This window comes from Cynocephalus volans, chromosome 10 (assembly GCF_027409185.1).
Source record: "Cynocephalus volans isolate mCynVol1 chromosome 10, mCynVol1.pri, whole genome shotgun sequence".
Classification (NCBI taxonomy): domain Eukaryota; kingdom Metazoa; phylum Chordata; class Mammalia; order Dermoptera; family Cynocephalidae; genus Cynocephalus; species Cynocephalus volans.
Genome location: NC_084469.1, coordinates 97,768,019 through 97,783,206, shown reverse-complemented (window position 1 = coordinate 97,783,206; position 15,188 = coordinate 97,768,019). Strand labels below are relative to the sequence as shown.

Sequence of the window (15,188 nt, the reverse complement as noted above, 5' to 3'; positions counted from 1 at the left end):
TGTTATGAGATATTATTCTTCTTTTGACTTTTTTCCCCAACCAGTTGAACATGTAAAAAGTCATTCTTAGCTCACAGGCTAGATTTGACCCACAGGTTGTAGGGTACCCACCCTTCTAGATCATACTGGAGAAGAAGGGGCAGACTTAAACCTAGACGACCTGGAACACAGTCCCAAGCTCAGGCAAGCGCAAAGACCCTGAGGCTGGGATGAGTTTGGTGTACTCCAAGGACGGAAAGACCCATGCAGCTGAGCTGCACAGTGAGCAAGGGGGAACAGGTGAGGCATGGGAGCTTCATAAGCCTGAACAAGTGGTTTAGGATTTAGTCCAAATTCAGCTGAAAGTCCCTTAAAAGCACTGTGGAGGCATGTACCCTTGATACTGTAAAAATAGTTTACATTTTTAAAAGGTTCCTCAGCCTGCTGCTATGTGCAGAAGAGCCAGGAGATCCTTAAGAATGAAAGAAAGGACAGGAGAGAGGAGGCTGTCCAGTCTTCCAGGAGAGAGATGAGGATGATGCGACCTTAGGGTGGTGACAGCCGGGCTGGTGAGAACAGGTGGATCAGGGATATATTTTGGAGATGAGGCCGAGCCCGCAGGATTTGCTGAGAGATACACAGCAGGTGAGTCGAGAACGAGTCCAGGTAGTCCAATATTCTCATATAAGCCTTGTGAGGTATGATCCCATTTTGCAGATGAAGAATCTTGAGGCTCAAGGGGGTCCAATATTCTCATTTAAGCCCTGTGCGTTGTGAACCCACTTTACAGATAAGAACCTTGAAGCCTAAGGGGTCTGATATTCTCACTCAAGCCTTGTGAGGTTGATGGTCCCATTTTACAGATGGAGAAACTTGAGGTCCAGCTCGGTGCAAGGGGCTTTAGGTCTGACCGTCACCGAGCTCCCATTCTCGTGGCTCAGAGGTCCTGAGCCAAGTCCCTTGCGCCGGGTCCCCTGCGCGTGTGTAAGGCCCCGCAAGTCCAGAGATTTACCTGGAGGGGCGCATCAACTGTGACGCCCTCCACGGCTGACGTTCCTACCGCAGGGGACCTCCAGAAAACAAGCGGGAAAGCAGGGGCATCAAGACCCGGTCTGCACGACACCACGACACGGAACACCCCTCCAGTCCGCTGAGCCGGCACCGCGCACGCGCCCTGCCTTGCCCACGCCCCCTCCGTCGGCGGGAAAAGGAGGCGGGGGCAGCTAGTGCGCAGGCGCGTGCTCGGAGCCCGACCGGGCCGGGAACGCACGATCTGGAGCTCTACTCTGCGCGGGGGTTGAGCGCGCAGGCGCGAGCCGCCCACCTTGCACAGAGTCGGCTTGTCCAGTGCGCACGCGCGGGAGTTTCTGGCAGAAAGCTGGCGAGCCTGGGCCGGCGCGGGGCCTTGTGGGAGGGCTTAAGGAAGTAAAATGGCGGACCTGGCGAACGAAGGTAGGGGAGGCACCGTCGGGGGCCAGCTGGCCGCCGGGGAACGGGCGGCGGGAGGCCCAGCGGCCACAGGCCCGAGGGGTGAGCACACGGAGTGCGAGATTCCCGTCCGCTCCGAGCTAGTGGCCCGGCGGGCCCTGCAGTCGCCCCCCATTGCGTCCCCTCAGGCCGGTTCACCGGCCTGGCCCGTCACTCCCGGCAGCCCTGGCCCCTGCCACCGTCCGGCCAGAGGAGCCGGGAGGCCGTTGTGGCCGCGGTCCCGAGCCGCTTCCGCCTCGCAGGCCGGGTTCGAGGCTGCAGGGGGCTGGAGACGCGGCCTCAGTGCCTCAGTCTCGGATGTAAATAGACCTTAGGGCCTGGTCGCGGGCCCGAGCGCGCCACGCTCCCTCCCTCACTCCCTCGTCCTCGGGGACCCGGCTTGCCTCCTTCCCGGGACTGGCTGTCTGTCCCCTAGTCCTGGGAGGTCCTCATCCTCCGCGGGCCGTCCTCACGCCGAGGACCGAGGAAGCCCGAGCTGTGTTCTCCCCACCCCCGCCCCGAACTCTGCTCCCCAATTCCCGCCAGTTTCGCCGCCAGATCCTTTGGGGGCGCCTCGTCTCCCCTCGTTCAGGCCCGGCCCCAGGAGCTGGGCCGCCGAAAGCCCTGGCTGCTTTATGACCCCCTTTTCTGCTGCACTTCCAGAAAGACCGTGTGACCCCTTCCTCCGTGGAGCGCTGACATCCCACCTGAGCGTTTTTGACAAGGTTACCCTTCAGAATCCCCCAGAGAAAGCACTCCGTAAGGCTGGTGTCTGCTTACACCGACAGTCGTGTTGCTATCGCTGTAGCATCAGGACTTCCGAGACCTATTTTTAGCTCCCTCCTTTTTTACGTGCATAACTGGTGCACACCTGCCGGCAAGCTCTCTGCTTGTCTGGCCCTGATTCCCCCATACGATGCTCCCTGCTGTTGAACAGTGTCCTGAGGTTGATTTCCATACCGAGCTGCACGAATGCATGAATGATGATAGTAACGGCTCAGGCTCAGCCTCGTGGAGCATTCGGGGTGGTGCCAGATACCGTTCAAAGTCTTGACATGCTGTTATCCTGTAATACTCATCCCCAAAGCTCAGTGAGGTAAACTGAGTTAGTGTGGTTAAGAGACTTATCCAGGGCAGGTCACACAGCTGCTAAGGAGCAGAGATGTGAACCAAGGTGGTCTGGCTTCAGAGTCCCCCCATTCTGGGCCCTTTTACACTATCTCATAATATAAAGGAGCCTGTGGAGGGGTGAGGCATTCCAACTCAAGAGAGCCAGTTAAAGGCAGAAGAGGGACTGGATAAGTGGCAATCAATTTGACATACTTTATATATTTACATGAGTCTATATAGTGTTTTGAACTCAAGATTCATAAGTCCAGTATCAGATTCGACATCTCCATTTGGATGTCTAATAGGCACATCTAACAAACAGCGCGTCCAAAGCAAAACCCTTATCCCCCCCCGCAAAAAAAATACCTGCCCATCCATAGTCTGCCACTGTAGTGAAAAACAAGTCTGTTCTTTGAATTGCTCAGACCCAAGATCTTGAAGTTCACCCCAACTCTTCTCTTTCTCTCACACACCACAGCAAATTCTGTAAGTTCTACTGTAAAAATATTTCCAGAGGGCGACCACTTCTCACTACCCACACTGCCACCACTTGGGGCCTCCCTTTCCTCCACTCTGATTACTTAACCCAGAAGCCAGAGTGGTTTCCTGATACCCTCCTGTCCTTTCTCACCACTCTACCCCTGACTCACTCTGCTCTAGCTATCTTGAGTTTTTCAGTGTTCCTGAAATGGTCCATTCACTCCCTCCTTTTAGCCGTTTTTCCTGCTGGTTCCTCTGCCTGAAACAGTTTTCCCCATAAACCTTCCTGGCTTGCTTCTTCACCTCCAGGTTTCTACTCATTTGTTACTTTATTTTTAAGAACTTCTCTGGCCACCTGTTTTAAATTGTATCCACATTTCCTATCCCCTTTACCTCACTTTATTTCACGCCACAGCATTTATCACCATCTGATATGCTAGATTTTACTTGTTTGTTTAACTGCCCCTCCACTAGAATATAAACTCCAAGAGGGCAGGAATTTTTATCTGTTGTGTTCACTGGTGGGTCTCCTTTTTCGACGACAATGCCTGGCATGAAGTAGGCATCCAAGAAATATTGGTTGAATGAATGTATGAATGAATGAATTCATCAGTGAGGACCCTGTTTGAGGGATACACTTAAGCACAAGGAAAATTATGTATTGCTGTTTTCCAGGAGATACTATTTTTAGCATATGCTGTACACATGAGCTCTTGATTGTAAAAGGCATAATTGAATGGGTAAGTGTAAAATAGAAAAATGGAGTGTTTTGTACTTCAAATTGCTCCCTAATAAATGCCACACTCAGCTAATATTTTGCCTCTAGCACTAGTTGCCCTCAGGAAATCAAATCTTAGTGGATTTTTGTGCTTCAGATGTCCCTGCCATCTTTTAATCAGTCATTGTGTGTTTCTTGAAGACTCTGTTTCTGTTTTGGGCTTGTACAGCCTGCTAGGATGTTTAATTTCTTATCCACTATGTAAAGTAGGGTTTCCTTGCCTATGCATTTTTAAGCTTTAGAGACTGCCCCATGGTCGTGCTTTTCCTTTTGCTGTTTAAGCTCCAGTCAAATGCCCTCTTGGCTTTTGTCTTTCTAGACTGGGATCCTAAGTAGGCCCATCCTCATATCAAGTTCCTCCTCCGTCCATTCTGTCTCTCTTCTCTGGGTCATTTCCACCTTTGTGTCAGTTTGAACAGTGACTGTACACCCTGGGTGGGCATCAGAATCACCTGGGGATTAAAACCACAGATGCTCAGTCTCACACCCTACAGATTTCAATTTTGTAAGGTGTTGGGTGAGCCCTGGCTGTCTGTACAGTTAGAAAGAAGCACAGGTGATTCTGATATGCAGCCAGGGTTGAGAACCACTGGTTTGAGTGGTTGGGAACCACAAGTAAGATGTGCCGTGCTTGTGTACAAGGAAACATTTTCAGTTGTGTCTCCAGTACCCCATCCTGTTGGCCCTTGTTGCCATGGTGATCTCCTCATTGATGTTGAGAGCAACTCCCACCGCCCCTTTCTTGGTAGTCTTGTAATCCATGACTTTTAAAGTCCTATTGGAATGCTTTTCTACTAAGAGTGTGTGTTTGTGTTTTCCATATGTGTCCAGGAATATTCTCTCCCATGTGGCATTACACTAATGATACCTCCCAAACTCATTAATCTTCCTGTCTCTAGAGTTATTCTGCATTGTAGACTGACATCAAGATTTGGTGGTGGACTTTTGTCCGTGGTAAAAGTAAATAAGAATGGGAAGAGGGTGAGCAAAGTATATTTGAACTGTAGGAAATCTTGGATTCTAGATCTCAGCATTAAGAGGTAGCATAAACTCCTTGCTGACCTGTAGACGTACATGGTGGAAACCCAGGAGGTGGTATAAATAAAGCAAGGTTCTCAGCTTTGGCACTGTTGTCATTTTGGGATAGTTCTCTGTTGTGGGGGAGGGGCGGTCCTATACATTGTTAGATGTTTAGCAGCATAGCAGCATCCTTGAACCTAATCATGCCAGTAGCAAGTCAGGCGGGGCAGGGGGCGGGCGCAGGCAGCATTGCCCCCATGTAAGACTCACTGGTGTAAAATGACCATGGGTCACAAGCTTTGCCCTGTAAAGAACTAGGGTTGTATTTTGACTCTCCCATCTACTCTCAGTGATTGGGGGGCAAGTTCCTTAACCTCTTTGAACCTCAGTTTCCTCACCAGTAAAATGGGAATAATGATTACAGTACCTGTCTCGAGGTTGCCGTGAGCATTGGCTGAATTAGTGCACAAAGATTATTTAGCACTAATAATAAATACGCAATAAATGGTAGCTGTTTTTACTACAGTGGACTCTCTAGACACAGTTAGCTTAAGTGCTCAGAAGAGAGCAAGTGAGAGAACAGGTAATGAGTGTAAATGGTGCGGGTGAATCTGCCCCACTCAGAGATGGCCTCGGGCAGAGCCCACGATGGGACACCAGCAGGAGCCATTGGTCCACCTAAGCTCTGTCCTGCCTTTCACTGCGTGATCATCTAGCCCAGGGTTTCTCAACCATGGCACTGTGGACATTTGGGACAAGATAGTTCTCTGTCATGGAGGGCTGCATTGTAGGATTTTGATCAGTATCGCCGGTTTCTACTCACTAGATGCCAATAGCACATCCCTCCCCAAGTCATGACAACCAAAATGTCTCCAGACGTTGCCACATGTCCCCTGGGGGATAAAATCGAGAACCAGTTGAGAACCACTATCTAGCCTGACCAAGTGTGAGTCTAGAGATTTTCAAGGGTGGTTTGGCTTTTCTCAATTTGTGTCTTACTTGTTGACTGAGAGGATAGGATGCAACTGAATTTATATTGATTAGCAAGGCCTCAAGTAATTGGAATTCTCAGTTGACTTGATTCTCACCACCCCGTTCTCCTGTTCTAAATTTAATTGTTAGAATAAGGGAGAAACAACTGTTTGAGATTTTTCATGAAATTTATGATAAAAATTAACTCTGGGATTTGCCCCGAGATCAGAATGTATGCCTTCTACTCACCTGTGCCTCATGTATCTGTAACAGATGGGGCCTGGAAAATCAGAGGCTGCAAAATCTTCATACACTTAGAAGAAAATTTTAAGTTTTGCCGAGGATCCTGTGTATCGACAGAAAAGCTTATAGTTCTGCAAGACAACTGGAAGGTGAAATTACCCCAGCAGCCCTGTTACCCTCACACATTCGTTGGATATTAGAGCCCATCAGGATCTGGAGTGTGCTGATATCCAAGGGGACCGTAGTGAGTGGAGGCAACAGGGATTAGGTGAGGTTCGAATGGCATTTGAAGGTGAGGAAGGAGGCATTTTAGGTACCAATTGAATTCCGGCCTAGTGAGTTCAGGCAGAGAATAGGCTGGGGTACAGGGGGAGAAGAGGGCCACTTGGGGAGAGGTGGGGTTCACTGGGGGGATCTGAGAAGAGAACACCATTAATTAAAGCTACTCAAGAAAGGCAAGACGAGCAGAGATGGCTGACATTGACTGGGCTGAGCATTGGTAGCTCTCCATGGTACATTGGAGCAATCATGAGGCAAGTAGGTTTGCATCATTATCTACTCAGGATCTAGCAGTGGTCGTGGCAACAGCAGTGTTTCTTTTTTTGTTGTTTGAAGGGAGTTTAATTTTGCTTCCTCTGCACATAGTCTTCCTCTGGTCCAGGTGGAGTGGAGTTCTCTTTGACTCTGTGCTGCTACTCAGGAGAAACTGTAGCATAGGGCCTCAGCATGGAGTCCCCTCCCACCCGTGTGTCCAATGGTTTGCTTCCTTTCCTTGGCAGTGGTGGCACTCATTGCTGTTGCATAGCACTCACTGTGAATCTCGGCCCTGGTTGCACTTCACTATTGTTTAAGGAAGTTGTTGAGGAAAATAAAAACTGCTGCCTGGGCAGCACCATTGGAGATGGTTGCAAGAGCTCTAGAGTGTCTGTAGTTTTAAAAAGCTCCACAGATGTTTTATGACATGAAGCCAGCATTGAAAACCACAGGCAGAAGTTGCAAACTTGCTTGAGGGGCAAGTAGACATATATAATATGGTCCATTTAGGTTTTTCTTTATTTGTTTTCAATTAGGAACCAACATTTACAAATTCTGAGGTGGGTGGGTAGGGTGGGGAATCCAGATTTCTGATTTCTCTTGAAAACCAGGAACTACCCTTGGCCTGCATTCTTGTACAGTAATGATTTGCAGGGCTGAGGAGCAGCTGCCATCCTGGAGATAGACTGTGCACCCTCCCAGACACTACCACCTTGGAACCTGGTCCACTTCCTTCTCTTCCGGTGCCTGTCTGACCTTGGTTGGTTTTTAGGTTTCAGCCTATCATACAGCCTCTTAGACTTGGAGTTCTCTGTACTTGGAGTGCTCTTTAGCAGAGGACCTCAGCGTAAAACTCTTCATGGTGCACAATTAATTCAGGATTCAGTGCCCTTGGAACACTGGCACAGGGCAGTGGTTCTCGGAGATGATCCAGGGGCCTCTGGGAATCCCCAAGACCTTTTCAAGAGGACTGTGAATTAAAACTATTTTCATAATAATACAGGGACATTATTTGCCTTTTTTAACTCTCATTCTCTCATGAATGGATAGTGGGTTTTTTCCCAGAGGCTATACGATGTGTGATAATGGTAGCAGATGAACTGCAGAAGCAGATAAGAGAATTCAGCTTCTGCTAGTAAGCCAGACATTAAAGAGATTTGTCAACATGTAAAACAGTGCTGCTCTTTTCACTAATTTTGTTTCTGCAAATAGTTATTTATTTAATTTTTAAAAAAAATTTTTTTTTTTTTGTGACCGGTAAGGGGATCGTAACCCTTGGCTTGGTGTCGCGCTCAGCCAGTGAGCGCACCGGCCATCCCTGTACAGGATCCGAACCCGCGGCCTCGGCGTTCCCAGTGCCACTGTGCTCCCAGCGCCGCACTCTCCCTAGTGAGCCACAGGGTCTGCCCGAAAATAGTTATTTTTCATAAAAATATATTATTTAGGTAAGACTTTCCTGGGTTTATTGTCTTAAATAAATTATTAGTAGTAGCTATAATCCACACTTACAAAAGCTCTTGGGGATCCTCAGTCATTCATAAGGGTGGAGAAGGGGTCTTGAGACCAAAAAGTTTGAGAACCGCTGGCAGGTGATAGCAGAGCCTCAGCATAAGGGCCTGAGTGAAGCCTGTAGTGAAATCAGCATGAGTTTCTCCCCCATCTGTCTAGCTCTGGGAGAATTTTAAACCGGGGCTGACCAGCAGGCTCCAGTTGGCCACTCATTGCGTGGTTAGAAGCACCTGGACTGACTATTCTCAGTGTGTGTCTTGCCCGTGCCACTTACTTGCCCCAGAACCTTGCATCCACAAGAGCAGAGTGTGAGTGGGGAAATAACCCTTGGGCATCTGGGTTTCTCAGGGCAAGGGTGAGAAAACAGACTACCTCTTGCTCAGAGGAGAATGGCTGTTCCATGGCATTGATGGTGGTGGCCGCAGGGAACCTGAGAGTCCAGGGCTTCAGGGGCAAGCCCTGCCTGTGAAGTCTCTTTGTCAGAGGAGCAAGAATTGTTGTAACTATCAGCATGTGCCACCAAGTGAGCAGGGTGCACTCTCCAGCTCGTTATGGTCCCTCAGTTTTCCCAGAGCTAAGACACCAGCAGCTTTTGTTTGTCTCCAAAATATTTGGATTCCATCCACTTTGCTCCATCTCCAAGGCCATGAGGCCAGCCCAAGCTGTCATTGTCACCTCCGCTCCTCGCCAAAATGACTCCTGGAGGCTCCTCGCTGGTTCCCTCGCGCCCGTCCGCTCCTGCCTCCCTATGATCTGGTCTCCTCACCACTCCCAGGATGATCTTCTCCAACATTTTATTAGGAAAATATTCTAACATAAAAGTGGGCAGAATTGCATAGGGAACACTGCCAGGGTGAGCTTTTAAATGTATAAATCAGATCGTGTCACCGCCCTGCTTGGACTCCTCCACTGGCTCCATGTACATTTGCCCTGCAAGGCTGAGCATCCTCTGGGTCCTTCCCAGCCCTCTCCAGCCTCCTCCTGTCCCACCCTCCCCCTGGACACTCTTTCTCTCCTTAGGACCTTTGTACTCGGGGTCCCCTCTGTCCGAGTTCCTCTGCCTTCACCTTCTCATCCCTTCCTGTCCTCTTGTCCATTGTGTGTGAGGTTCAAATGCCACCTCAGAGAGGCCTTCCCCAACCACTCACTTTCTCCCACCATCTTTATTTTCGTGCCCCTTCTTTATTTTCTCTATAGCACCTGTCACCAGACTTACCCAGTTATCTCTCTATGCAGCTGGGTACTTGTTTTCTCTCTTTTCCCACTAGAGAGCTGTGGCCTTGTCTGCCTTTTCATTCCTGTCTCCAGTGCCGAGCTCGGTGCCTAGCAGAGAGTATGTGCTCAGTAAATCCCACCGATGAGAGCAAGGCTTGCCTGTCAGCCTTCCTTTAGATTTTGACACAGTGTTTTCTTTGGCCTCAGAAGGGCTCAGGGATTCTGAGCAACTGAGCATTTGCATCGAGTGTCCCAGGTGTCCAGGCAGCTCTTAGATCCAACCATTCCATGCCTTGGAAGGTGCCTAGCCGTGGGGCATTTATCACTGTTGTGGCCTGGGGGCTGGCAGCTGTTCTTGAATCTATGGCTTGTGCTTTAAGGTGATGTCAATGTGTTTGCTTTGCAGCCTTTTGAGTATAATTATGATAAGATATTAGTGCCAATGTGGAATTCAGTGTGTGCCAGCCCCTTCCCCAAACACTGTATATGCATCATTTCACGTAAGCTTCCAGAAACCACGTGGGGTCAGGTACCATCCGTGTCATGCAAACAAGGAAGGTGAGGTACAGGGAAGGTAAGTTAACTTGCATGGATCCCAACCACGAGTGGTGAAGACAGGTTTGCATGCACACAAAGACCAGAGCCCACACTCCCGAATACCATCAGTTTTGGTCTGCTACTTCAGCAGAAGTTCTGTAGTCCTCGGATTTCCTTCCCATGAGCTTCGCTTTAGAGAGGGGATTTCCGTTGTGTTTCCTAGAACTTTTCCCCCAAATCTTCAGCCACTTTCTCTTCACCTCAGCTGTGTTCATATCTCGCCACCTAGTGGCAGAACAGAAAAGTGCCGTTGAAGCTGGATCACTGCACTTCTTTCTGCAGTTTTAGGCAAAGTTGCTGACTTTGTATGATTTGTTTATTCAAGGCACAAAGGTGCAAAGTACAAGTTCTGTCCCCAGGAGCTTACAGTCTGGATGGGGCAGGGGTGGAGGCAGTAGGAGAGTTTGGCTGCAGGACTGATTAGTGGAGAAATAAAGGCCGTCATGGGGATTGTGAAGATGCATCTGTTGCTCTTGCTTTTGGAAACAGAGGTATCTGGTGATAAGACTAGAGTGTTGGATAAGACTGGAGGCTTGGATTTCAGTAGGCATAGGTAACAGCAGAATGCAGAGCATTCCATAAAGAAGTACATAAAATGTAAGATGTCATCATCTTCAGAATCTGTGCTCCCTGAAATCTCCATGAAACCAGTTGAGAGTTGCAGAGGAGAAATATATTTGAGGATGGGAAAAAGGATTGAGTTGTCTGGGGCCACCACCCTCCATCAGCCAGGCCAGTGATCACTGAGCATGCTGTACACTGGATTCAGAGAGGCATCACCTAGCAACCGCGTGTTTGAGATCAGTTCCATTCTTCACCAAGAATTAGTTGGAGAACAGAGCTGACACATTAGTGATGCGTTTACCTTTATGCTGCAGTACAGAACTGTTTATAATAATTCCTGAGAGAATAAATGACTTGAAGGGTTGAGATAGTAAGTGTTGCCAGATTAAAGCAGTTGCCATGTAGTAATAGACTGTTATTTGTGTTGGCAAGGTGCTTTCCATATTTTTTTCACAGATAAGAAGATTAAGACACATCAGCCTAGGATTAAAGCTAATTTTACACAAGTACCTTACTGACATTTTGGTCAAGAATTCTAAGTGGCTTTCCAGATGGGGACCGTTTCCTGGCAGGTGTTGGAGTCATCAGTTAGGAGAGGAGTAAATAGAAAAGGCAAAGATATCTCAGATTCTCTTTTGCACGTCTACATAGTTTCTTCTATTTGGTTTTAACAGGAGATCCTCTGAGACAGATGCTGGAGGCAGCTATGCCGTGAGGGTGGGGAGGCAAAGCTTGTTGCAGGGCAGGTCTGCCCTTGGTACTCTGCATTACTCTCGCCACAGCAGTGAAGAAAGTTTATGTGGGAGAGGGGAGAGGAGAGAGGTGTGTAGGCTGTCAGCTTAGATTCTGAATATGTTACGCAAAAAGCATTCCATGGTTAAACATTTGACAGACTAAGACAGAGTGCAACTTGTTTCACCGTTGAGTGTGTACCTTGGAATGCATCTTTGGTTCTTTTCTTGACAGTCTTAAAGAATCTCAATCTCTGCACGGATCTACCATTGGCATAATTGCACACTGTGTTCTCCGAGGCAGGGACATGCCTTGTGGAAAGCCTCACACTGACCCCAAAACTCATCACTAGTTCCCCAGTAGTTTGTGCTTTTCCACAGGTGCTTATCAAGAATGTTAGCTTACAGCTGCTTTATTACTGATGTCATTTCCCAAAAGAAAGGAATGTCTGTTTTGTAGCTCTAAGGTCTGCCTGATTAGAAAAGGTGGGAGGAATCAAACCGGAATCAGTAACTTCTCCCTTTCCTGCCTGTGCTGCTTGGATAGCAGCATGGCATGCTGCTCAGGAGTTTGGGCTTCAGAGTCGGGCCCACTTCTGTTGGAGACCCAGCCCCACTTGGACAAGTCACTTCACCTGAGTCTCTGTTTCCTTTCCTGTAAAATAAGGACACTGATGTGACCTCCTTCCTGAGGTAGTTGTGAAGATTCAGTGAGTTGATGCAGATAAAACCTGGCACATAAAGAAGTGCTCAGTGAGTGCTGGCCACAATTATGAAACCATCCAGAGTTTGGGGTAACCCCATTTGTGGATGTCTTTGCCGTGAATAACATGGCAAAGTCTGGGAGAAATCTAAAGACAGGATTCTAAGACCCCTGTTACCCTGCAGGGTTGGGAAACATGCTCTTCTACCCTGGGCGCCCTCTGGGGCTCAGGCCAGCTCCTTGTTCTCTCCTTTTCTTGCTTTCAGTAGGCAGCAGGGACCCCACTGCCTTTCCTCATGTCTCTCTCAAGGGGCTCTTCTTCCTTCTTAGCCTGGCTGTGGGGCAGGGCATCCTCTACAGTGCCCCTTCCCCCTTCCTTGCTGCCTCTGAAATAGACATATAAGTCATTTTGTTTTAAAGGTTTTGCCACCAGTCAGTCTCTTGGCAGAAAAGGCACAGATAAAACCTTTTGAGTCCTGGTCTCTGGGGGCCGCCTCATGATGATGGTACCAGGAAGCCCACTATCTTAATTCTCTTAAGCATGGTGCTGTTTCATACCATCCTCCTCCTTTTTTATTTTCCTCACCCTTCTTGCCCACTGTGAGGAAGCAGTGTCTGGGCTCTCTCCCTAGACAAAGACATTATACGCCAAATTACAGAGATGACTTCAGGGTGAAAGGTTTATGGACTTCCCAACACACCCATCTGAGCCATCTGTGGGCCTTCTCTGTGTCCCTGGGTCCCAGGCCAGTAGTGTCTGCCTTAGAGTAAAGGCCCACCTCCTCAGAGACTCCTAAGCCCCCAGAGACCTACGACTCCCTGCAGGGAAAATCATCCATGGCCCCTTGGGTCAGGAAGGAGACCACAGCCTTCTAGGGGATGAGTCCACCTTCCACTGGGACCCCCGCCTTTGGAGCCATCTTTGGCTCATTTCCTTGAAAAAGGTATTTTGGGAACTACCTGAATTTGATTGATGTTTGCCTTCTAGGAGCTTCTACACTGGCCCATGCAGGTGTACATGTGCAAACCTCAGGCCAGTGGAGAGCCCCACTCCTGTTACCCTGGGCTGGTCTGTTTTCCAGTCTGTCCCAAAGGGCCTGGGGTTCCCAGTTGTGTCCCAAGCACCAGCAAAACACCAGTCACACTACAGGTGCCACCCTAACCTCCTAGTTTCCTCCAGGGCTCTTTGCTGTCTGCTGTCTCATTCCTCCTGTTCCTGGGCACCAGGCTAAATGCTGCTTGACCTTCAGCTTAGACAGCACCTCCTTTGAGAAGCCTTCCCTGATTCACTCCCTTTCCGCACTAGGCCTGTGCCTCCTTTGTGTTGTAGTATTTAGTTAAAGTCCAATGTCAGCTCCTGGAAGGCAGAGACATGTCTTTCCGTGTCACCGCCATGTCCCCAGAGGCTAGTGTGGTGCCTGGCACACAGTGGGCACTCAGATGTATGGAATTGCTGAAAGTTGTAGTTGCTGAATGAATATTATGTTTGAATCTGTGAATCCCTCATGCAGCTGTGGAAGGTTCCCAGGCTCAACTAGGTGAGACAGAGCACCATTTCAATCACAGCCACGCAGAGGTGGCCAAATGGGGGAGAGACAGTGCGGAGGGGTCCCTGACATATGACAGAGGTTTGGAACAAGAGCAGAGATCTCCAAGCTTTCCCTGCCCGGGCTTGCTTGATTCTTTGCCTATCTGTGCCATCTCTGGGACTGCAAAGACCAGGATCTGGACACAGGCCCTGTCCTGGGTCATAGCTGGTCTGTCCCATTTTGAGTCTGAACCTCACAGTTGGGTGGAGGGTGGCAGGAGGGAGAGCCGGTGCTGTGGGCTGGATGCCATCAGGGGCTCAGTCCTTTCTGCCTCTGGACAGCCACCCCCTTGCTGTTTTCCCAGGGTGTGGGGGAGCAAGGGGTGACTCCCTGGATGGGGTCTGTGGTCATTGCATGTGATCACAATCGGGCTCAGGCTGGGCACAGGAGCTGAGGAGGGGGCGGGGGGGGGATGGTTGGGTGGGGGAGGGATTTGAATTGCACCGCAGAATCCCACTGCACTTCACACACCAGTGTCAGCCACAGTTGTCCATGGAACGCCATTCGCAGCCTCATTACGGGTGTTCCTGGAAAGCGCTTCTGTGGTCAGATAACTTTGGGAAGCATTTGGTCAAGTGGTTTTTTTTTTTTTTTTTTTTTTGGTTTTCTTATCCTTTCATATGCTATAATGTGTCAAACCAATTTCCAGGCACATTGCATTTTTTTCAAATTAATTTCATCAGGGAGTATTTCAAAGGCAAAAGGGGTGATTGATTGATAGAATCTGCATTTGATGAATATTTTAGTATTTTCAGTCTTCATGGTGGCCTGGGTCTCTAGAAATCTCTGATGGTGGTTTTCACTTCACCTGTGAAAGAAAAGCTGGGCTGGGTATTAAAGCAAGTTATAAGCCTCACTGCCTCCAGTCCCCTGTCTGCTCCCCAAACTTGGGTTTCAGGTAGTGGGACAAATGCTGCTTACTCACTGACATAACCAGAAGCAGTTTGGTGATGCAGGATGGTTACAGAAAACAGTCTGTGCCTACGGTGGTAAGTGTGGAGCAATCCTACCTGGAATGGGGCTTGTGTATGTTGTTGTTTTGTAACATCAATGCCAGTTTCCAGGTTATGGACTTTTGGAGCTACCACAGCTGAGCAGCAGTGCAGTGTGTGTAACTCTGATGCTTTGTGTTTTGGTGGAGATAGGACTGCAGTTCATTTCTATGTTTTAGTTAGTGCTGTTGTTAGGGTAATCATGAACACCATACCTGCCATCAGCAGGGTCCCAGTGGGCCAAGCTGGACTGCCATAGTCTCCTATTACTGTATCCTGTTGGTTCTGTTCTCCTGGAGAACCCTGACCATGCCTCACCAAGTCCTAGTCTTTGTGGTGTGCGACATTTCATTCACTCCATAACTGCTCGCTGAGGTCCTGTGATGAATGAAGCTCTGAGTCTGAGGCTGAGGATACAGAGATAAACAAAACAAACGAGGGCCCACTCTTGTAGAGCTTACAACCTAGGGGAGGATGCTGTCAGCAAGCACAAGAATTCTGTAGGTGCTCTAGGGCTCCACAGTGCCAGGCCACCCTGTGCAAACACACCCCCTCCTTTTTAATCTGATGTTTTACCCTGAAGGTTTCTGTTCTCAGCTTCCCATTCTCCATTTGTCCTGTGGTGCTTTGCACAGAATAAGAGTTTAATACACGTTTACGTGATTACGTAGCATAATCACCCAGTGTTATGTATGTGAAAAAGTA

At 48.9% G+C, this 15,188-nt stretch overlaps 1 protein-coding gene across 4 annotated transcripts in view; it reads left to right on the top strand.

The window, feature by feature from the left end:
* Positions 1–1,315: 1,315 nt before the first annotated feature.
* Positions 1,316–15,188, top strand: part of RANBP3 (RAN binding protein 3) — a 58,164-nt gene continuing 44,291 nt past the window's right edge. For 3 of the 4 annotated variants that reach the window (XM_063112018.1, XM_063112017.1, XM_063112016.1), the window contains exon 1: positions 1,332–1,431. In XM_063112018.1, coding sequence (XP_062968088.1) covers positions 1,410–1,431 — 22 coding nt within the window. In that variant the 5' untranslated portion in view covers positions 1,332–1,409. Of the gene's footprint in view, positions 1,432–15,188 lie in introns of all 4 variants that reach the window. The other variant, XM_063112015.1, reaches the window with a different exon arrangement.